Below are 23,262 nucleotides of genomic sequence, written 5' to 3' on the forward strand. Positions count from 1 at the left end.
TGATGTAGGGGGTGTGGGTGCCCTGCGGGGAGCTGCCCACGGCACCAGGAGTCTCTGGAGCACTAGGGAGGTTTTCTATCTCGATCTGAATGGTGGCTCCCTGGGCGCATATATATGTAACATTCACTTGTGCACATCAGACATGTTACACTCTGAACAGGAATAACCATCCCTCGGCCTCAGCAAAGAAGCAACAGCAGCCAGCAGCGGCACCGTGTTACATCAGAGCCGAGCAGAGACGTGGTTCTATGCAGGAGACCCACTGCTCACGAATGGCACTGAAGTCTGCTCTATATGCCACCACCGTGAGTGAGAAAACAATCATTTAAAACCCAGAAAACACCCGAGCACTACAAACGTGGACAGAAGGCTGATCCTCTCACAGATGACCCCTCCCCCAGCCTCTGCTCGGGGCCCGGACCCCACAGACCCAGCACGGCCGACACTGGCTCTCACCCTGTGGACGAGGTCAGGGAGGACGTGAGGGCCTCCTGGTCCGGAACGTGTGCTTCCGAGGAGCTGGTCCGCAGGTGGGAAACCTTGTGCTTCTTGCCATTCCCTTTGTCCAAAGGCAGCTGGATGCGCTTGCTTTTTGGTTTGGGGTGAGCGCCTGGCACGGAGGGGCTTGTGGACTGGGGTCCAGAGGAGGGGGAGCCCGCAGGGGAGGCCGCGCGGGCCTGTCCGGCAGAGGAGGCCGCCCTCTTTGGCTCCAGCCCCAGGCTGTTAGGAGCGTCTGCTGTCTGCGCCAAGCCCGGCCCCTGGGTCCCTGGAGCAGCTTCAGGATCCCGCTGGGAAGGGAGAATTCCCGCTTTGCTGGCCAGGAGCTGGCTCACATGCTGAAGCTGATAGTGATCTTCGGCGTCCCTGGAGGGGGAGGCGGCCGCTAGGACCCCTGTCTGCGTCGAGGGGAGGACGCAGACGCCAGATGCAGCCGTCATCGCCGCGGTGGAGGGGGTCTGCAGCGACCCCAGCTGGGGGAATATTCCCGAGCTGGGCGGCAGAGCCCCGGGCTGGTCCTGGATCCCCAGGCCCTGCTGGCTGGCTTTAATCAACAGGTTGCTTATGGGGCCAGTGTCTGGGGCGCCCAGCAACCGCGGGTTGGTCAACGCAACATGTCCCGGAAACGACGCACTACTCGTAGGGGCTGTTGTCGTTTGCATGGATACGACATTCAAGACTGAGGAACCGGACGCCAAGCCGGCCACGGGCCCCGAAGCGAGGTGGCCAGTGTCCTGGCTCCCGGTCGACGTGCCCGTCGCTGTGGCAGGTCCGCCCACCGTCTGTGGTAACAGGGGTGCCTGTTCAAAATACATGACGCCGGACTTAGACCTTTTTATGATGTTGGGGACAGTCCGGTGAGATGACGTGTTAAGTGACCCCAAATCTAACAGGTTGGGGTGATTTGGAAGCTGGGAGGGTGTGAAGTTAATCAGTGTCATGTTAGAAACCACATCGGAGGGGGCAATGTTTGAAGGGGTGCTAGAGGGAGCAAGCTTCTTATTCTTTCGGGTCTGCAGGCGAGATATGGGTCTTTTCTTGAGTCCAGAGGACGGAGTGACTACCGTGGTGCTGAGGTCTGTCCTCTGGCTGGCTTCAGACACCAGAAGTTGGGGATCTGGAGGAGGCTGCACCCCAATGAGCAGGCCTGGAGGAGAACTGCTGATGGTGGGCGGGAAACTGCCCTGAGCAGCTGTGGGGAAGGGGTGTAAGTGCTGGTGGTGAGGCACGGGCAGCAAGCCTTTGCCAGCAGGAGGGAAAAGAGGCTGAGGTGTCTGCAAGCCTGGGTTTAGCCCCGTGGTCAGCGCGAGGCCACTGCCCATGGGCCCCAGCACGGAAGGGGTTGCCTCCATCACGCTGGGTGCAGAACTAACGGAAGAGGTCAGCTGGATTTTCTGGGTCACGCCGTTCGGCAGAGTCTGGAGCACGTAAAGTGGCTGCATGTTCTGGTTAACGACAATGAGCTTCTCGGTGGGCGGCTTCAGGTGGGGAGGCGTGGTCTGCACGGCCGCATTAGAGATCTGAGACGGGCCGGGGCTCTCGGCAGAACTGGGCCCGTATTTCTGGTTCTGGATGGGCACAGAAGGGGAAGCCGGTACCTGGAGGCCAGGGGTGCTGCTGCTCCGAGTTAAATCCTGACTGCTGCCACGGCTCTGCTCCACTGCGCCGCACGGGGGGCTGGCGAGGTCGGCGTCCATGTGTCCCTGGATGAATCGGTCGGGAGTCATGTGGCCTTCGGGCGCGGGGTCGACTCCCGGGCTCAGCAGCGCTGGGTCATCCTCGGAGGCGGCCACGGGCTTCTCCGGGATGGCGACTCTCTTCTCTGCTGCGTCTGCGATGACGGCTAGCCTGCCGGGGTTCTGGCCGGGGACCGTGGGGCTCCGCGTGGTCAGCACCGAGAGGTCGGACGGCAGCTCCAGCGGCAGCTCGAACTGCTCTTCGGCTGAGATGGACGAAGAGACGCTGCTGTCCACAGGCTCCGCGGTCGGCAGCTGCTGAGAAAACACTTCGAACAGACCCATGTCCTTCTCACGGTTGCTGTCGAGGCCCAGGCCCTCGCCCAGGTTCAGGAGTTCCGAGGACGAGGACTCCGGGCTCTCCCCCAAGGCCTGCATGGAGGGCGTGTTCTTCAGGACAAAGTCCATGATGTCCGAGGGCAGGATGTTCCCGCAGTCGTCGCTGTTGTTGTTGTCGGAGTCCGACTTCAGGAGCTCGGGGTTGTAGGTGTCCAGCAAGGCCTTGTCCGAGGGGGCGCTGGTGTGGACCCTGCGGCTGGACTCCAAGGAGCTGAGCTGAGCCTCCAGGGAGTCCTGCCCCTGGGCCTTCCCTCGGCTCACCGAGTGGCAGTTCTCTGCCTTGGGCTCGCTTTTGTGGCCCACAGAACTCTTGATGACATGTTCCTTCTCCCCGTCTTCGGGCCGGTCCAGCTTGAGGCTCTCTGTCCCGTTCTCTTTCCCGTTTCTTTTTGGAATCTGGCCGGTCTTCCTCGTGGTGGCCGTGACACTGGTATCGCTCTCCGTCCCGTCGTCAACACCATCCAGCTGTGAGATTCTCGGGAGATCACACTGCTCCTCCTCCCGAAACAGGTTGTGGGCCGCCAGCCGCTCCTCTGCCCCCGCCGCGATCACCGTCCGGGTGAAGTTGTAATAGTACAGGTCGTCCTCGTCGGAAGTGCTCAAGTCATCAGCCCCATCCACCTGCCCTTCGGCCGACCTCTTGCCTCGTTTCTTCCCCGTTGAGCTGCTGTAGAACGGAAGGTCTTCTTCCCCGTAGGACCGGACTCCGTAGAGGGGGGTGAGCCCGAAGAACATGTTGGAGCGGGCCCGGGCGCTCCGGCGGGGGTACCTCCTTTTGAAAGACCCGTCCTCCTGGGGCTTGGGGCCGTCAGGAAGCATGAGATTCCTGTCCTGGACGGGAAGAGTCTGGTAGCTGTTGCTCGGGGGCTCCTGGGAGGAGGTGTTGCTGGGGCTTGGCTGGGCCACTGGCCCAGCTCCTGGACTTCCGGAGGCTGACACGGGCTCTGCTGGCAAGGCTGACTCCATGTGCAAAGGGGAAGCAGGGCTGCTTTCCTTCAGGGCATTTCTGGACTGACTCTCACCTTCCATCTTCAGGGGTGTCAGTGTGACTTTGACCGTGCGTTTTCGGGGCGTCTGTAATTCCGTGGCAGGGCCTTCTCCCTGCACGGACGGAGCTTTGGGGACTCCAGAAGCAGCAAGGACTTTGTCCCCAATCTTATCAGAAGACACGTTGTTACATGGCCGTTGCCCTGGAAACTCAGGAGTCAAACCTTCATCTGCAAACTCCGCCTTTAGGTGTCCTTCCTCACCAGCGGCGACCTGACCAGGCTCCAGGAAGGACTTACTGGAACGCTTTTCTTTGAAGGTTTCTTTACAAGTCTTTTTCCCTTTCTGTCTCCTGTCTCTGGAGCTAGATCCCACCTGTTCGTTGATGATAGATGATCGGTTGCTCACCCCCGACAGCTTCAAGGTTTTGATGTCCGTGTCGCCCTCAGCGGGGGGACTCCCTGCCTGGGTGGGGTCTGGATGCGGGTCCCAATCATTCCTCTGCCCTCTCAGATGGAGCGGCGGGAGGGGGAGGGCCTCTCTGGAGGAAAACGGCACCGAAGAGAATTCCACAAACGCGCCCATTTTACTAACATTTGGTTCGCCAGATGGTGGACTATGACGCTGCGGAGCCGGTTTGGGGAGGCCGGGGTGGGCCACGTTATGAGCGGCGCCCTCGGAACTCTTGGAACTCAGCATTTTGGTCTTCTCTCCTTTCAAAGAGGAGCTGCTGGAGGCCAGGTCTGAAGCGCTGGGATGCTTCATTTCTGAAGATGAAGAGCCATCCACGTGACTGGTTTTGGTGGCCATCATCACCACTGTCCTCTGCAAACTGGAAGAGGTGGGAGTGTTTTGCCTTAAGTTGGTATTTGAAGTCAGTGGCCCTAAGACATGATCCACTGCCTTGGCACTTGACTCCAGGTCCGCAGTGGCCCCCGGGGTGGAGACGGAGGAGCCACTATTCTTGGAGTAAGTGCTCCCCGTTCTCACTGGAGACATCATCCGGAGTCTCGACTGCTGGGGTGCTGAGGACGGAGTACTGTGCCGCCTGGAGCCGATGCTTCGGAGCCCCGAGGAGAGCAAAGGGTCGCCCACCGTGACGATTTCGTGAGTGGTTGGAGTAGGGCTTCCTAAAGGAGAGAGAGAGAGTGACAAAGTCTGTTACTGACAGAACTGTGGGTAGTCACTGGTTTAAGTCTTGGCTATGTATATTTACAGGTAACGAAAAATCAACATTTTCAGTAAGTATAAGTCACTAAAATAAAATGGCCTGAAAAAAATTACAAATTCCCGTCTGAGCTGACCTTGGAGTCAATGAAACCCTTTACCTGCAGAAGGCAGTGGCCGACAGCCAGGGGACCTCTGTGTTGGAGAATAACTGGGTGTTCGAATCCTAGGAACCTTTGAGATGACATGATAAAAACAGGAACCAGAGGTTTGCGTATGAGGAGGTCGGTCTGGTGATGAAGGACTTACAATTTCAGCTGCGTTTTGACTTTCTTTAGATGACATTTCTGTGGTAGGATATAAAAACCCTTACTAAAAACAGTCCAATTAAGGTATCAAACAAATGGCCCAATAAAAAACCAGCTGTTAGGGAAATTTTCAAATGAGACCTCCCAAAGAAGTGACATTCTCCGCATGCTTCAATCCCAGTACTCCCAAAAGTCTCACTCAAGTGACACCTTGACTAAAGACCAACCTGCAAAAGATGTTGGACTGTGGGCAATGGTCCTGTTTTCGTCATGCTCGACGGTGCTGTTGATGTCCGGCTCCACGGCCGGCGGGCGGCACTCCACGATCTTGCACGTGTACACGCAGCGCTTGCGGGCGTCCGTGGTGCTCCAGTACACGCGGGAACACCTGCGAAGGTTTGTCGGGACCAGCAGAGGTGAGGGTCCAGAAGCAAAGGCTAACATTTGTCAAAACCTCTTCTTATCCTAGATCCCCTGGTCTCCTTGATTTACAGAATTTAGCTTTCTTTCCTGGACTCTTACAGATTTCCCAAATTGGGATGTTCCAAGCTTTCTATTTTATTAAAAAAATATTTTTATTGATTTCAGGAGAGAGGAAGAGCGAGATAGAAATATCAATGATGAGAGAAAATCACTGATCAGCTGCCTCCTACACGGCCCCTCCTGGGGATCGAGCCCCCAACCTGGCATGAACCCTTGACCGGAATGGAACCTGGTCCCTCCAGTCTGCAGGCTGACGCTCTACCCACTGAGCCAATGTTCCAAGGCAGAATGTTCCAAGCTTTTTGAAAGTCCTTGTTTTTTTCTAGTCTCTCAGAAACCAACATCAAATCTTTTTTTAAAAAAGTGTATTGTAAGCAGGGGACGAAAGTAGTAAAGTGTCCTAAAATGCAGAGAAAAAATACTAACTCCTGCAAGAAACAGTATTGGCCCTCAGGAAGGGACTACTGGCCCACAATATGTACACAGTGAGGAAAGAGCAAACCCGAGATGTTTCCTTTGGGAGAAACACCCCATGAGACAAGGGAAGTGTAACTGCTTCAGGTGTGCTGGATGCTGAGGGAGCCCAGTTCACACAAGAAGTCGCCAGCTAAGTATGGAACATAAACTGTCGTCAGAATTGGGATGTAGACTAAGTTGAAGTATATATAGCAAAATAGGACTCTAAAGGGGGAGCGATAGAAAGGGAATTTTGAATTTATATTGTCAGCTTGTTAGAAGTTCAAACAATTTACTGCATATGGGAAAGATTATAAATTCCTACTGGAGAACCTGATTATTTTTGTGGGGGTTATATTTTTAGAAGGACCTGGAAAATGTAAACCTGAGGACAGAGGCACAAGGTGTGTGTGACCCATGACAACAATCTGGACTTTTGAATCCAGTTGAACGGAATCTCAAGAGACTGACACTGTGTTTTCTATTTAGATTTTATTTATAAACTAGAGGCCCGGTGCATGGATTCACGCACTGGTGGGGTCCCACAGCCTGGCCTGAGCCCTCTCACAATCCGGGACCCCCCCCCCCAACCAGGGGATGTCGGACTGCCAGTTTCGGCCCGATCCCCGTAGGCCAGGCCGAGGGACCCCCCACCAGTGCACGAATCCGTGCACCAGGCATCTAGTATGTATATAAGATCTTTGGTTAATCTCTTTCCATCCTCCCTCCTCCCCCCTGAAATTCATCAGTCTGTTCCATGTTTCCATTCCTGTGCATTGAGCGTCTGCCCCCTGGTGTTCAGTGTGCATCATAGCTACTGGTCAAACAGTCGCTTAGGCTTTTATATACATAGATTATTCTGAAAAACAATTTTTTAAAAAATTTAAATATAGTTAGCTGGTGTACAATAGCATATCAGTAATATTAGTTTCAGGTGTACAATATAGTGATTTAACTTTTTTTAAAAAAATGTTTAACTTTATTTTATTGATTTTAAAGAGATGAAGGGAGCGATAAAGAGAGAAAAACATCGATTTGCTGTCCCACTTATTTATGCATTCACTGGTTGCTCCTGTATGTGCCCTGACTAGGGACTGATCCTGCACCCTTGGTGTATGGGGACAATGCTCTAAGCAACTGAGCAACCGGACGAGGGCAGTGATTCAACATTTTTATCCCTTACAATGTGACCACCCCATTCGTTCTAGTGATCACCTGTTACTGTGCAAACTTATCACGATATTACTCAATGCTTTTCTTCCATAACTGGATTTAGCTGACATAAAATGATACTTTAGTTCTCATCTACAAGAAGTAGCAAAAAAGTAGTTAATTTTTAGTAGCAGTTAGAAGTAACTCCCAAGAGTGGCTCTACACCTAACAACATGACCAGTGCTTCAGGGTGCTAAGGCTGTGGGGCGGCTGTCTTCCCTGCGCGACGGTACTTACTGGTATCCAATTGGAAACAGCTTGTCCTCACAGTCAGACAGATCATTGAGAATTCCCAAGCAGTCGATTGTCATGGAGCCTGGCCAAGGAGAAAACAGTGATTAGAGGAGATAATGGTACATCTATATATATATATAACAGTCTAAGTGACCGTCCGACCATCCGACCGGTAGCTATGACGCGCACTGACTACCAGGGGGCAGACACTCAATGCAGAGGCTGCCGAGCTGTGGTGACTTGGCAGCTGCGGAACCAGAGAAGGGAGCCCGATTCCAGGGTGCGTCACCTGAGAACCACCCTTTCACAACCCGGACCCCTCGGGGGATGTCGGAGAGCCAGTTTTGGTCCTGAGGGACCCCACCAGTGCCCAAATCCATTCACCGGGCCTCTAGTGTAAAATAATTTCATAACCGAAGACTAGAAAGTACCCCAATGCTACATCCAGCCTCCCCTACAACCGAGGCCCATGTCCTACCAATCATCATGTGAATATTTTCTGGTTCCAAGCCATTAAGGAACTTCCTCCTCAAGCTGATTCCTTCAAAGTCCACAAACACTCTTCTAAAGACTTCAAATCCATTCTCGGGAACCACCTAAAATGAAACCCCAGAGGAGCTGTTACTCGGCTCTCCCTTCGCAGATTATGCTCACGACGCTGCCTCTCTGAGGGGCAGGGCACAGCTCTCGGAATCACCTCTTCCACCAGGAGAACTCCCGCATCCCGCTAAGAGGAGCAGGTGCTAGGGACAGCTAGAGAAGGTAAAGCCAAGTTACGACTTGCTTGCTATTTTCCATCTCTTCTCCCTGAATTCCCGGAGAATTCAAGAAGCAACGCAAGCTCTCTCACCTCGCCTTTGATCACATCGCGGTGCCGCTGGCAGTACACCTTCTTATCGTCCAGGAAGACACAGTTCTTGGCCCGGGAGCACATGAAGTGGTAGTTGCTGGTGCAGGAGGTGAGGCAGCAGCCCACAGTGGCGCCCGGCTTTTGGCAGAATTCGCATCGCTGACAATGCAGAACAAACACAGCCCGGGTCAGATGCTCAAATATTTCAAGCCATTTTCCACCTCCCCATTCCAGAGTTTCCTAGAAGCAATTTTGTTTACTGATAATAATCTGCTGAATCACAGGGAAAGGATAGGAGCCATAAAGTCTTCTCCAAAAACCTTTTCTCTCCCACAGTCCATGGGGCCCTATAACTTCTAAAGTTAAATATTACAACTTGATTTAGAATTTGGACCAAAACAGTTTTTCTTCTAGGATGCAAGATGGATTTAGAGAAGAGGAAACTTTGAAGATCAAGGCTAAAAACATCATCTCTCTAGAAAGCTATTCTATCCGAAAGAACTCCGTTCTAGAAAGAGCATACGAGCCTGAAACATAATGGTGTTCGAGTTACCAGGCTTAACAGACACACTTATCACGTAGTTAACATTTCCCTGTCACTAGGCTGTGTCACCACCTGATTCTGTCAGTCACAATCGGGGCTCTTCTCCAGGGAGGACACTGTGTCCTTTTTCGCCCATACTCCAAGGGTCAGGATAATCAGCTGCCCACAGTGGACACCAATACTCGGTGCTGGCTGACCACCCGAAGGCTTATGGGAAACAGCAGTGAGGCAGCACCGAGCCACAGACAGCACATCTGGAAAGCGAGGAGCCTCTCTGATGGCATTTCCGAGTCCTTACCAGCTGCTTGCCCCGGATCACAGCCATGTGCACGTTCTTCAGTGACCCGTCATCGTCTTCAAACACTTCCGCCGACCACAGCGCGCAGTTGACATGTGTCCACTCATTCTGGCCAATGTACAGCAGGCGGCCAGCATCCTGGGAAACAAAGAGATTTCTTTTCTCTTTAAAGATTATGTCAAAGAAAGTTTTCCTTGATATTTGCTTTACCTCAGTCAAGACAACTTCAATAAACTAATTAAAATTCTTTAGGTGAACACACACATTAAAAAAAAAATGACACTTCTTTTTCAATGTTCCTGTTTCCACTTCTGTCCTTTCTGATCGCCTCTTCCACAGACAGGAGAATTAGAAAATAAGCTGAATATGTGCCAGGCAGTGCACAAGGCCTTACACCTCACCTCTTTCAGTCCCCAGGACACTCTGAGGTAAGGATTCCTCTCCTTATGCTCATTTTAAAGATGCAACTGAGGGTCAGAGAGGTTAAGCTCCTTGCGAAGGTCAACAGCACAGAAATGGGCCTTAACCATTCTGCTCTACTACATTAAATACAAGTTATCTAATGTGCAACTTGTATTTTATTGACTTTCAAAAAGGCTCTTTGAGAAGATAGAAATTACTAGACATCAGCAGGTTAATTTAAGGCAAATCATCTTTCAAATCAGTTATAGAAATAACCCCAAGTTCCAAAACACCCAGTCATCAGGTTTAGACACAAAGGTCACACAGCTCGTTCTGAGCATCTAGCAAGTAGGACCCGTGGCCGAGGTACTTACATTAGCACTGTCATCACCGTAAGTCAAACACAATGCACATTGTCTGTTATCTTCTATGCCTGGGGGTGGGTTCAGTTCTGGACTATCTTCTCGACTCCTATCAGTACCTTGGAACCCAAAGACACCCAATTAAAACTGGTGATACTAATTTTGATTTCCAGGAAAAAGAAAACAATTCGGCTCAAATAGCCCATAACCTGTAAAACGAACACTTTCAAAAAGTGTGCAAAGTTATGCGATCCTACCACTTTAAAATTAGAGTATTTCTATAAATTCCTTGTTAACATTCCAAGTGAAGCAAAAAGAATGATTATTACATTTAAGGATCATGTGAAAATTTCTAATGCGCAAGGACATTAAATTGAGATTCACAAGTCAATCACTGACATCCTTACTCAAAGCCGGCGGCGTGGGAGGGTGCAGGGGGGTGGGCGAGTCTGGTTCTCCAGGCCCTTTAGGTTTGGGAGCCGGAATGATTTTCTTCATTAGAGGAGGCTGCTCAGTGTGGCCGCTGTCCTCTCGCTCCTGCCACTGAGCATAATTATGGTCAAGTGAAGGTGGAAGCACTGCGTTGGGTAGCATCCCACTGCTGGAAATAATCGATTCGACAGCTTTACTGACTCCATAGCGCACCCAGAACTGTATACAATAATGACATTCTTGATCTCATCGGGTCTTGGCCCGGGCACGAGCCAGTCACAGAACGTAAGCACAAGTCCCAATCTGTAAACCGCCTCATCACACAGGACTTTATATTATTTTAAAAACATAATCTCAATGTATGACTCTGGATTACACTTCCAGAAGCAAGTGATAACTTTCTCAAAGGCTCAAAAGGATTCACCTGAATAAAAATGTAAGATTAAATATGGGGACTCAGAAGGTAGAGAACACCATTGGAAATGAATAATAGGACCCAATTCTAACAACAGACCATAACATACACCATTGTCTCTAAGCCGGCACTCAGAGCATTTCAACTGACTACGTTTTTAATATTACAGCCTACTCTTGAGAAACCTCAATCTAGAAATGTATTATATGAGAAAAAGAGTAATACAGAATTTACTTACTTGCTTGATACTTTATTTGGTTCCCAAAACCTGGACTTTTTGACACTGAACCATGGAAAAACACGTTCCATTTGCTAACAGAAAAACAAACAAACAGCATGTAAACACGTGAACATTCATGTGGAAACCACATAAAAACCACGTCACACAAGCACCCGCCGATCCGAGCATGACGTGAGGCCACCGAGGGAAAGATCATCCACTCGGGGCCTCACCAACTCCCCGCCAAGGAATTAGGAGTGACTACAACCAGAAGATGCCTTATCCATAGAGCAAAGCACCAGGCAGAAGAGAAAAGGTCTGCTCTATTCCGGGGGCAACTCCCCGCAGACAAGCATGAAGAAGGGGGCTATTAAGGTAGTTCACCCGAATGAAGAAGGACTTGACCATGCTGTTGGCTTTTTTAATCTCCGGCTGCCCTCCATCTGAATTAATGGCTGCTTGGATGATCTTCACGATATCATCACTGAACTCCAACTGCAGACAAAAACAAAGCATTAATTATTCAAAGAACGGGGTGCTCTCAAAACCACTTCCTTTCCCTCCTAACCACCCAGCCCAGAGGGCCCACAGGAAGCTAACGCCTTATTTTCATACAGTGCAGTGTCTATTACTTTTTTTTCTTTTAAAAAAATATATTTTTATTGATTTCAGAGAGGAAGGGAGAGGGAGAGAGAGATAGAACATCAATGATGAGAGAGAGAATCATGGATCGGCTGCCTCCTGCACGTCCCTTACTGGGGATAGCCTGCAACCCGGGCACGTGCCCTGATCGGGATCAAACCCAGGACCCTTCAATCCATAGGCTGATGCTCTATCCACTGAGCAACAGCAGCTAGGGCCAGTGTGGTTTCTCTTTAGAGGAGGCATTTGAGATTCAGTTCACAATTAACTTGTGGAAGTCAAGAGATGAAGGCTAATAAAGCAAGAATGCAAACAAATAAGTTGTATCACGGTAAGTTACACCCAACAGGGCTACGATATTTTATTTAGACTAAAATGAATTACTAACTAAAGAGCAAATATGGACCATGAGTTAACAATCGTTTCCTACATAGTTTAAAAACCATAAAATTAAAATGCATCTACCTACAAATGAATATCCTATACAGAAAGACAGTGTTCAGATGTTACCTCAAAAAGGTCAAGCCAATTAACTTCACACTGTCATTTTTTCCATAAAATTCTTTAAAAAGTATCTTTTTACTAGTTTGAGAAAGATAGAAAGGGAGAGAGTGAGAAAGGGGGGCAGGGCAGAGAGAGGGGGGGAGAGAGAGAGAGAGAGAGAGAGAGAGAGAGAGAGAGAGAGAAACATAGATGACAGAGAACCACTGATTAGCTGCCTCCTGCACACCTTCCACCAGGGATCAAGTCTGCACCCTGGGCAGCACTGCCCTGACTGGGAATAGAACCAGCGACCTCTCGGTGCATGGGACGATGCTCAACCAACTGAGCCACACCAGCCAGGGCCATAAACAGTTTTAATACAAAAATGACTTCAATATGAAAGTAATTTTCAGAGAACTCAGATGAAAGCCAAATAAAACGAACCACTTAAGACACTGATCTTCTGAAACAAAGGGCTAAAACAACCCACATCTTTTTAGGTATTTAAAGCCACATGACATTTCTAAATATAATACAAGTCATCTTTTCATGCTTATCCCGTCTCATCTTCCACCAAGAGCCCAGGAAACTAACTTGGCACTGGAAAAGTTGGTAGTTGGCTGCAGAGACATACCACAGACGTGTAGCTCCCTTGGTCCATCTTCCTCCTGACCCCTTCCAGATCTAAAGGCTGCTGGTCCTCCTGCTTGCTGACCTCAGTGAGCACAGGCGGGTCCGGGCCCTCCGGGGAGCTGCGGGAAGGTAGGCTCTCCTCTGTCTCGGGGTTTAAGTCTGGAGGCTTGGCAGCCTGTTGCCAGGAAAGACAGGTTCACTAATCTAACACTGAAAATGAGGCATGTAGGCAAATTCTATAAAAATTAATAAAGATGGGACTGATTCATATTATAAAACGTAAAGAACATGGAAATAAGAGATTTCTCCAATTACAGAAAAGGAGAAGTTAAAATGAGCCAGCTATCTAGGCTAATTTAAGATTTTGCTTGGTAAATTCCAAGCCTAGTATGAAGAAATAGAAACTGCCCGGCCAGCGTGGCTCAGTGGTTGAGCATTGACCTATGAACCAGGAGGTCAGAGGTTCGATTCCTGGTCAGAGCACATGTCCAGGGTGTGGGCTTGATCCTCAGTAGAGGCCGTACAAGAAAAAGCCAATTGATGATTCTCTCTCATCAGTGATGTTTCTCTCTCCCCCCCCCGCTTCCTCCCTGAAATCAATAAAACTATATTACCCCACCCCAAAAAAAAACCCCCCCAAGAAACTCTCCAGTTGCTTTTGAGTAAGTCATAAATGGCAGCTAATTTTCTTTTTTTAATATACTCTTTTTTGTTTGTTTGTTAATCCTCACCTGGGGATATTTTTCCATTGATTTTTAGAGAGAGTAGAAGAGAGGGGGAGAGACAGAGAGACACATTGATGTGAGAGAGATACATCGACTGGTTCCCTCCCACACAAGCCCCAACCAGGGCCAGGGATCAAGCCTGCAACCGAGGTGCATGCCATTATCCACAATTGAACCAGGACCCTTCAGTCTGAGCCAAACCAGTAGGGCACACCTAATCTTCTTGCTTAAAAAAACTAAGCTCTATTAAAGAGAAAGCAGCAGCCTAAGTCTGAATTAATGTTCCCATGTGGTTCTGCCAACCATTACACCTGTGTTCCCAATGACTAGTATAGATGTACAGTCCACAACTTGTATGGCTACATAGTAGCAGTTTTCAAATTGTACCCTGAGGAGCCGCAGGGGTTCCCCAGAGCTAAGGCATCTCTAGCCCCTTACCATCTGAGATGAGGCCACCATGCTCTCTCACCTCGGTTACAGAACTGCCTCTTAGCCACTCTCTTGCTTGGGTTCAGACGTCTCCAACCCTTTCCCTCTCTCCAGTCAGAATCATTTTTTTTTCCTAAAAAGCAACTCTGATCAGGTTACTCTTTTTATTTTAATCCTCAGCATAGGATATGTGTTTTTACTGATTCCAGAGGGAAAAACCAGAGAGGAAGAGGGAGGGAGCGGGAGAGAAAGGGAGGGAAGGAGAAACAGCGAGAGGGAGAGAGAGAAACACCCATCGGTTGCCTCCTGAACTTGCTTCAACTGGGGATCAAGTCTGCAACCTGGGCATGTGCCCTGACCGGGTATGTAACCTACAGCCTTCTGGTGTGTGAGATGACGCTCCAGCCAGAGCCACCCGCCAGGCTCGGTTCCTCTTTTGGGTGAAGGCCTTCATTGACTCCCCATAGCCTTTCGAGTATAAAGTCCAAACTTCTTATAACAGTAAGGCCTTTGAAATATGCCTCCTTCCTATTTCTTACCCCAAAGAAGGACCTATTCTTTTTTAAATGTTTTTATTTATTTCAGAGAGAGGAAGGGAGAGGGAGAGAATGAGAGAAACATTAATGATGAGAATCATCAACTGGCTGCCTCCTGCACACACCTCACTGAGGATGGAGCCCGAAACCCCAGCATGTGCCCTGACCGGGAATTGAACGGTGACCTCCTGGTTCATAGGTTGGGGCTCAACTACTGAGCAACACTGGCTGGGCTAGAAGGTTCTATTCTTGGCTCTAAAAATGTTTTCAATGATTTTAAGGTCAAAACAAATCACCTAAATGACTGAATGAAGCAAAACTTTTTTTTAAAAAGGAAAAACTCCCAACCAACCAAAAACCATTCTGGAAGTAAAAGCCACCTAAGAACAAACTCTCAGCACCCAAATGGAGACATGGGCCTACCTGTCGGTAGCGTAACAAATGGCTGGTGGTCCGAGAGTTCAACAAGGCCGTCAGCACCTGCTTCAGGGAGCTCTGCAGCGCCTTTTCGAGGGCCAGCCGCCACTCCGCAGGGTGCCGCACGGTACAGTTCACACACGTGTAGGCCACGCTTTCTGGCAGACTAGACAGAATCTCATACATCTCATCTGGGAAAGCAAACACCTACCATCATAAGGTGCTTTGAAGAGCGGGAGAGGGAAAGAGGAGGCTATGCCACTGCACTGCAGAGAAAGCTGTCAGTTAGAAACAGCACTGAGACTAATGTCCCCTGGGAACTCACACCTATTGCTCTTCAAAGAGACGTTATCAACACTAATCCAGACTCTGTTATCGTGGGATCGATAGGTCATGGTGCCCGCAAAGGACAGCAAGTAGCTTTTTCAGAGGGACATGTTCAAGATAAATGGGCACAAACTCCACACACTGTTGTTGAGTCTAAAGACCAAGAAATTACAAAAATTCAAACAACACTGCCATAATTTTTACACTGGTAGGACTTTGGGGGCTGTCAGTGTAGCTATGAGAAGAAGGAAACGGTAATAAAAAGACTCCAACCTTCTGTACCTGAAAGGTTCTCACATTTGGAATGGACCCAGCGATCACATTTCCCACACTGCATCATCTTGCTCTCATAGTCGTCATCGTCATAACACTTATCGCAGAGCGGGCAGAAGTTTCCTGAAAGGAAAGCAGCGTGTTCCGCTAAGTGCTTTGGTTCACACACCACTGAATCCCCAGGCCTGGACTTCTATATGTGAACCTGATCTCACAGGCAGGAACCGCCTGGCCGGCATGGCTCAGTGGTTGAGTGTCAACCTAGGAACCAGGAGGTCAGTTTGATTCTGGTCAGGGCACATGCCCAGATTGCCGGCGCAATCCCCAGTAGGGGGCGTGCAGGAGGCAGACAATCAATGATTCTCTTATCATTGATGTTTCTCTCTCTCTCTCCCCCCACTCCCTTCCTCCCTGAAATCAATAAAAATAAATAAATAAAATGCAGGAACTACTTAATACATGTCAGCATGGACCTACCAGGGAATGTGCACACACCTGGAAAGCAGCAAGATTATCCTGAGCTCTTAGAACAGGCCACTAGTTCTCTAGGCTCATTATTACAGGTCATGAGATAGATTTTACAGATAACATAATAGAAAAAGAATGGAAGAGAGAACTTTCTCTTAAACATTCCAAAGAAATGCTTAAATTTTAAAAAGAGATGAGGGTATGGGAGTAATTTACACTTTTCTTTATTCCCAGGGCTTTTATAGAACGCTTCTAAATTTCAGCACAATAAAGTACCTTCACTAATTTGCTTTATCCATGTATCCCCTATTATTTTTTACTTAATAGACTATAGAGAATAAGACTGTCCTTCTCAAACTCTTCCAAAATATTGAAGAGGCAATACTTCCTAACACATTCTATAAAGCCAATGTAATCCTCATACCAAAACCTGGCAAATATAACATACACAAAAAAGAAAACTACAGACCAATATCTCTGATGAATACAGATGCAAAAACCCTAAACAAAATACTAGCAAATAAAATACAACAGTACATTCAAAAAATAACCCATTATGATCAAGTGGGGTTCATTCTAGGGGCACAAGGATGATTCAAAGTATGCAAATCAATGGAATACACCACATTAACAAAAGAAAGGATAAAAATCATTTGTATGATTTTATCAACACTTGCAGAAAAAGCATTTGATAAGATACAATATCCATTTATGATTAAAACACTCAATAAAATAGGGATAGAAAGAAAGTACCTCAACATAATAAAGGGCATCTATGATAAACCCTCAGCTAATATGCTCAATGGTGAAAACTGAAAGCTTTTCCCCTAAGATCAGGAACAAGACAAGGACGTCCACTCTCACCACTCTTATTCCACACAGTGCTGGAAGTTCTAGCCAGAGCAATGAGGCAAGAGAAATAAATAAAAGGCATCTACATAATAGGGCAGGAAGAAGTCAAACTGTCACTTTTTGTGGATGACATGATTCTGTATATAGAAAACCATAAAGATTCCACCAAAAAAACACTAGAAACAATAAATAAATACAATCAAGTTGCAGCATACAAAATCAATGTGCAAAAATCCATTGCCTTCCTGTACACTAACAACAAAACTTCAGAAAAAGAAATAAAAACCAAAAAACCAAAAAACAATTCCTTTTGCAATTGTAACCAAAGGAATAAAATACCTAGGGATAAACTTAACAAAAAATGTGAAAGACCTATATACTGAGAACTACAAAGCATTATTGAAAAAGATAAACAAAATGGAAAAATACCCCGTGCTCATGGATTGGGAGAATCAATATAGTTAAAATGGCCGTATTACCCAAAGCAATTTACAGATTTAATGCAATCCCTATCAAAATACCAATGTCATTTTTTAAAGAAATAGAACGAGAAATCATTAGATTCGTATGGAACCACAAAAGACCTCAAATAGCCAAAGCGATCCTGAGAAAAAATAATGAAGCTGGAGGTATCACACGAACTGACTTCAAATTATACTACAGAGCTACGATGATCAAAACAGCATGGCATTGGCAGAGAAAGACACACAGATCAATGGAACAGAATAGAGAACCCAGCTATAAAACCACATGTATATGGACAGATGATTTTCAACAAAGGAGCCAGAAACACACAATGGAGTAAAGATAGTCTCTTCAATAAATGGTGCTGGGAAAACTGGAAAGCCACATGCAAAGAAATGAAACTGGATTAATTTGCCCCATGTACAAAAATTAATTCAAAATGGATCAAAGACCTAAATATCAGACCCAAAACAATAAGTTACATCGAAGAAAATATAGGTACCAAACTTAAGGATCTTGGTCATAGAGAGTATTTATTAACTTGATCCCAAAGGCAAGGGAAGTAATGACAAAAATAAATTAATGAAATTACATCAAACTAAAAAGCTTCTGCAAAGCAAAAGAAACTGACAACAAAACAAAGAGGCAGCCAACCAGATGGGAGACATTTGCAAACAGTAGTTCCTACAAAGGTTTAATCTCCAAAATATATAAAGAACTTATAAAACTCAACACCAAACAACCCAATCAAAAAGTGGGCAGAGGACCTGAACATACACCCCTCCCAAGAAGACATACAAACAGCCAATAGAAATGAAAAGATGTTCAACCTCACTAGCAATTAGGGAAATGCAAATCAAAACTACCATGAGATACCACCTCACACCTGTTAGAGTGGCCATTATTAACAAGACAAGCAACAACAAGCGTTGGAGAGGTTGTGGGAAAAGGGAACCCTCGTTCACTGGTGGTGGGAATGTGGACTGGTGCAGCCACTATGCAAAGCAGTCTGGCGATTCCTCAAAAAATTAAGAATAGAGCTACCATATGACCCAGCCATCCCACTCCTGGGTATATACCTGAACAACTCGAAATCATGTATTCACAAAGATGTATGCGCCCCTATGTTCATTGCAGCATTATTCACGGTGGCCAAGACATAGAAACACCAAAGTGCCCTGCGATAGAGGGCTGGATAAAGAAGATGTGGTCCATATACACAGTGGAATACTACTCAGCCATCAGAAAGGATGAAATAACGCCATTTGCAACAGCATGGATGGACGGTGAGAACATTATGCTAAGTGAAATGTCAGAAAAAGCTAAGAACCATCTGATTTCACTCCTATGTGGGATATAAAACTGAAACTTGTGAACACAAACAGCAGTGTGGTGGCTGCCAGAGAGAAGGGGACAGGGGGAGAAGGGGGCCTAATATATGGTGACAGAGGATTTGACTGTGGGTGGTGGGTACACAGTGCTATATACGGATCTTGTAACACAGAAACCCACACCTGAAACCTTTATGTTCATGTTGACCAATGGCACCCCAATTTAATTAAACATAAAAGAAAATAAAGTAAAATGGTTGCCTCAGTACCACATAAAATCATTTCTGAAACAATCAAATATCTATGCACCTCACTTTGGGAAATAATGGCTCAGAGAATTTCTTTGTGTTTAGTTAACTTTTATAAAAAAAACTACAACTACTTAATTCTTCCCATAACCTAATAAAACATGCCTCGTTGCTATAATTCTCTGTGTAAAAGAAAGACCAGAAACTTAGTAAATGTGCCTAAATGGAAACCTTGAAAAGACGTGTAAGACATATATCTTATTCCACTTGAGTGTTCAGTTCACCTCCAAAACATCAAGAACAACATCCAAAATCCGACAAAACTCTTCTGGGAGGTACCTTTAGCAAAGAGTTTGGCACAGTCGTGGCACAGTGAGAAGTCGTGGGACCACTGTGCATCCCAGCCTTTGCCTGGGGTGGTAGATCCGCAGCTCTTGCAGCGCACACACTTGGTGCAGATCTGGAAAGGAAGGAAAGAAATGCAGTAGAATTTCTTATCTTTAGTAGCTCCTCTGATTAAAAAAGATCACAAATATCTAGAGGTGACTTCTCTACTGGGATGGCTTTTTCTAATAACGAGGCCAAAATAATTGTTACACTGACATCCTCAAGCAAGGACATGCCTATTATAAGTCACCCAAGCCCACAGTCGCATGGCGATCCTCTCTGAAACAGCACACTGTGCGCACTCACCCAGACTTTCTTTTTCTTTGTAGGTTTGGTGGGGTAGTTAGGTCCTAGGCACTCAGGGTGATAGCTGTTTCGGCACTTATTACATTCCAGCAGCTGCTGTAAGAAAAACATCAAGGCAAGAGGATGGGCGTCACCTCACCGTCACTAAACACCTGTCGCTGCCTACCTCATTTCATCTTTATCTCCAAGTAAGTATGGCACATCCATCTAGCAGGCAAGTTTCCTCATAAATTACTCCCCATTAAAGCCCATGAATTTATTTCCTGCCAAAGGCACTCAGTGGTGAATATCCTTATCAGGTAGACTTGCCTTATTTGGGGGATTTTATCCAATGCCACGTCTTATGCAATATCCCCAAAATTAAAACACAAAAATAGGCAACTGATTATACCCAATCAAATAGTCAAAACAGACTAAGCCAAAAGAAAAAAATAGATGCAAAATCCTAAAGGAAAAGGCAGGAATGGAGACAGAGCAATCCTCCAGGCAGTTCTATTGCTTAGCCGTGTACCTTTGTGGCTTGATGCTGCCTTCCACACACGTGACAGAACTTGCAGCGACGGCAACACCAGTTTTCCAGCTGGTCCTCCAGGGGGCGCTCGTTCTCCTCTAAACAAAACCTATGGAAGGGCTCACAGCAGACTTGGCAATACACAAACTGGGGAAAGATGGAGAGAAAAGTTATAGAATAGCATGCAGATATAGCAGCCGAATCCTACACACATCCTTTGGGAGTTAGGAGTATAGTGCTCTCTGTATTTTATTCAGCATATAGTCATTAAGCAATCAGTATATTTTTCAACAGCACAATACAGGGCATTGCAGGAGATTCAGGGAACTAATGTGGGAGTAATACAATTATAAAGTAACAAAATAAATACAATTCAAGACTTCATATGATGTGCTAAGTGACATAAGATAGCTATAAACAAAGAGCTATAGGGATGGTGTTAAAGATTTTCTACAATATTCTAAACAGTTTTAGGTTCTGACTTATCCTTTCCGTGTCTAATTCTAGAAATAAATTATTTTCATATCGATATTTTTAAAAATTCCAATGAGGGTGACCCAGAATTTTCTTTCTCTTTTAAAAATATTTTTTTATTGATTTTATTGATTTCAGAGAGAAAGGAAGAGGGCGAGAGAGAGAAACATCAATGATGAGAGAGAATCATGGATTGGCTGCCTCCTGCACGCCCCATACCAGGGATTGAGCCCCCAACCCGAGCATGTGCCCTGGCCAGGAATTGAACTGTGAGCTCTTGGTTTGTAAGACACCAGCCAGGCCTTATTTCCTGATTTTGGTAATTATAATATTTAGAGGTAAAATGGCACATGTCTGGAACTTGCTCTCAATTTTTTAGGAAAAATATGTCTACTTATATAAAAATGGATGTATATTTTATTTCTTATTTTGTAAAATATAAATACACAAAGAGAAAAGAAGAAAGTAAATGGAAACTATTAACATTTGGGGACTCCAGGTGAAGGGGAGATGAGGGTTCTTTGTACTACCCTTGTAACATTTCTGAAAATCTGAAATCATGTCAACATAAACATTTTTTACAACGTGCATGGTGGGAGACCCCGCCAGGCACTGGCTATATTGTCGGAGGCAATGAGGCCGTGCACCATCCATCCTCCAGTTCCGGCTTTAGGAATTCTGTGGGATTGCTGCGCGCAGCCGTGCAATTTAAATTAGAGCAACTACACTCTGAAAAAAACATGTTTTATCACAGAAGTTTAAGTCCCAGTGCTTAAGTAATTCCTGTGGGTAGCATATGTGTAAATACAAAGCATTTGATTAGGTAAAAAAAGAGGTACAGTGCCCCCGGGCACTTGCAGACTGAATGTTCTTAGTTTCAATGACATCTAAGGCAGCCCTAGCCCTAACCGGTTTGGCTCAGTGGATAGAGCCTCGACCTGCGGACTGAAGGGTCCCAGGTTCGATTCCGGTCAAGGGCATGTACCTTGGTTGTGGGCACATCCCCAGTAGGGGGTGTGCAGGAGGCAGCTGATCGATGTTTCTGACTCTCTGTCCCTCTCCCTTCCTCTCTGTAAAAAAATCAATAAAATATATATTAAAAAAAAAAATAAAGCAGCCCTAGCATAAACAATACTGAAGGAAACCCTTCTATTTATTATGTATATACATATAGAAAGGTTTGTTTTACATATGTGCTAGTGGCCCAGTGCACAAAATTTGTGCACAGAGGGTGGGGGTTACCTTAACCCAGCCTGCACCCTCTCCAATTGGAGACCCCTTGGGGGATGTCCGACTGCCAGTTTAGGCCCGATCCTGCAGTCGGACATCCCTCTTGCAATCCAGGACCACTGGCTCCTAACCACTCGCCTGCCTGCCTGATCACCCCTAACCATTCTGCCTGCCAGACTGATCGCCCCTAACCACCTCCACCTGCTGGTCTGATCACCCCTAACCGCCTCTGCCTCAGCCCCGCCACCATGGCTTTGTCTGGAAGGATGTCCGAAAGGTCTCCGGAAGGTCTCCTGGTCTAATTAGCATATTACTCTTTTATTAGTATAGATAGTATAGATGTGTGTGTGCATACATTTACATATTTGCCAATTTATCCAGTTACATTCATGAGATAAATGCCTAGAGCACAATTGCTGGGTTAGAGGGTATACCCATTTAAAATTAAGTACATACATACTTCCAAACAGCCCTCAAAAGAAAGGCTGTAACTAATTTAGCTTTCCACCAAAGAGAGTGCCCATTTCCACAGGATCCTTTTTATGTCATGCAGTTCCCCCTTTATATCATGCTTTCATTCCCATCAGAAGGCTCAACGCCTCCGCCCACAGTTTTTATTTCTCATTTCATGCATTATATACTCCTGTCCTTAAGCCTATTTCTTAGCGGGTGTTATTCCTTTTCGTTACTAATTGTTAAAGAGCTCTTTAGAGACAAGGGGGTTTGGATATTCAATATAAAATCACCATCTAAAGCATCTCTTTTCTAGAGGAACACCGTATTATTTTTCTCTATGTTTAAGCATCTAGCAGAAAAACCAGGCCTCCAGTCAAGAGTAAACTTTTCTCACTCAATATCTTTGTTACTCTACTATGAAGCAGATTCCTTCCTAAAATCTCTAAAACACTTCAAAAATACTAGCATTTCATTAACTGGTTTATTTTTTAATCTTCACCCGAGAATTTTTTATTGATTTTTAGAGAGTGGGAGAGGGAAAGACAGAGAGAAACATTGATGTGATAGAAAACACATCGATTTGTTGCCTCCTGCATGGGCCCCAGCCAGGGCCCTGGGCCAGGGAGGAGCCTACAACCGAGGTACAAGCCCTTGACCAGAATAACCCGGGATAAGGTCTGCAGGCCGACGCTCTATTACTGAGCCAAACCAGCCAGGGCTCATTAACTGGGTTAAACAGGGGGTAGTACCTGCTGCCTATCAATAAAACAGAATCCTATATAATAAAAGGCCAGCGACCATAATGGCGTAACAACCAGAAGGACTGACTGACCAGTCACCATGAAGTAAACTGACTACCTCTTGGTCCCTCCCCCAGCCCACAGGCTCCGACCGCTGGATGGCAACGGGGAAACCATGGGGAACCGGGGTGGTTGGCGGCGGGGCAGGACGAGGGACTGGCGAGCAGGCGGAGGGCAGACCCCATGGTCCCGACCCCTGGCCTGCAGGCTCCAATCGGGGCGAATGGGGAACTACAGGGAACTGGGGTGGGCGGCGGTGGGACGGGACTGGGGACTGGCAAGTGGGCAGAAGATGGCCCTGATCGCAGGTTAGGCCTAGGGACCCT

The 23,262-nt window shown here is 46.8% G+C and overlaps 1 protein-coding gene across 1 annotated transcript in view; it reads right to left on the reverse strand.

Annotated features, from left to right (window-relative positions):
* KMT2A (lysine methyltransferase 2A) overlaps window positions 1–23,262 on the reverse strand; it is a 90,886-nt gene that overhangs the window by 19,977 nt on the left and 47,647 nt on the right. The window contains 17 exon segments of the mRNA XM_023745618.1: window positions 457–4,690; window positions 4,889–5,074; window positions 5,263–5,423; window positions 7,424–7,502; window positions 7,899–8,016; window positions 8,271–8,429; window positions 9,113–9,250; window positions 9,889–9,995; window positions 10,284–10,477; window positions 10,962–11,035; window positions 11,328–11,438; window positions 12,703–12,876; window positions 14,815–14,999; window positions 15,409–15,531; window positions 19,112–19,232; window positions 19,466–19,561; window positions 19,977–20,123. Of these exon segments, the coding sequence (XP_023601386.1) occupies window positions 457–4,690; window positions 4,889–5,074; window positions 5,263–5,423; window positions 7,424–7,502; window positions 7,899–8,016; window positions 8,271–8,429; window positions 9,113–9,250; window positions 9,889–9,995; window positions 10,284–10,477; window positions 10,962–11,035; window positions 11,328–11,438; window positions 12,703–12,876; window positions 14,815–14,999; window positions 15,409–15,531; window positions 19,112–19,232; window positions 19,466–19,561; window positions 19,977–20,123 (6,407 nt within the window).

This window comes from Myotis lucifugus, unplaced genomic scaffold (genome assembly GCF_000147115.1).
Source record: "Myotis lucifugus unplaced genomic scaffold, Myoluc2.0 scaffold_561, whole genome shotgun sequence".
Classification (NCBI taxonomy): domain Eukaryota; kingdom Metazoa; phylum Chordata; class Mammalia; order Chiroptera; family Vespertilionidae; genus Myotis; species Myotis lucifugus.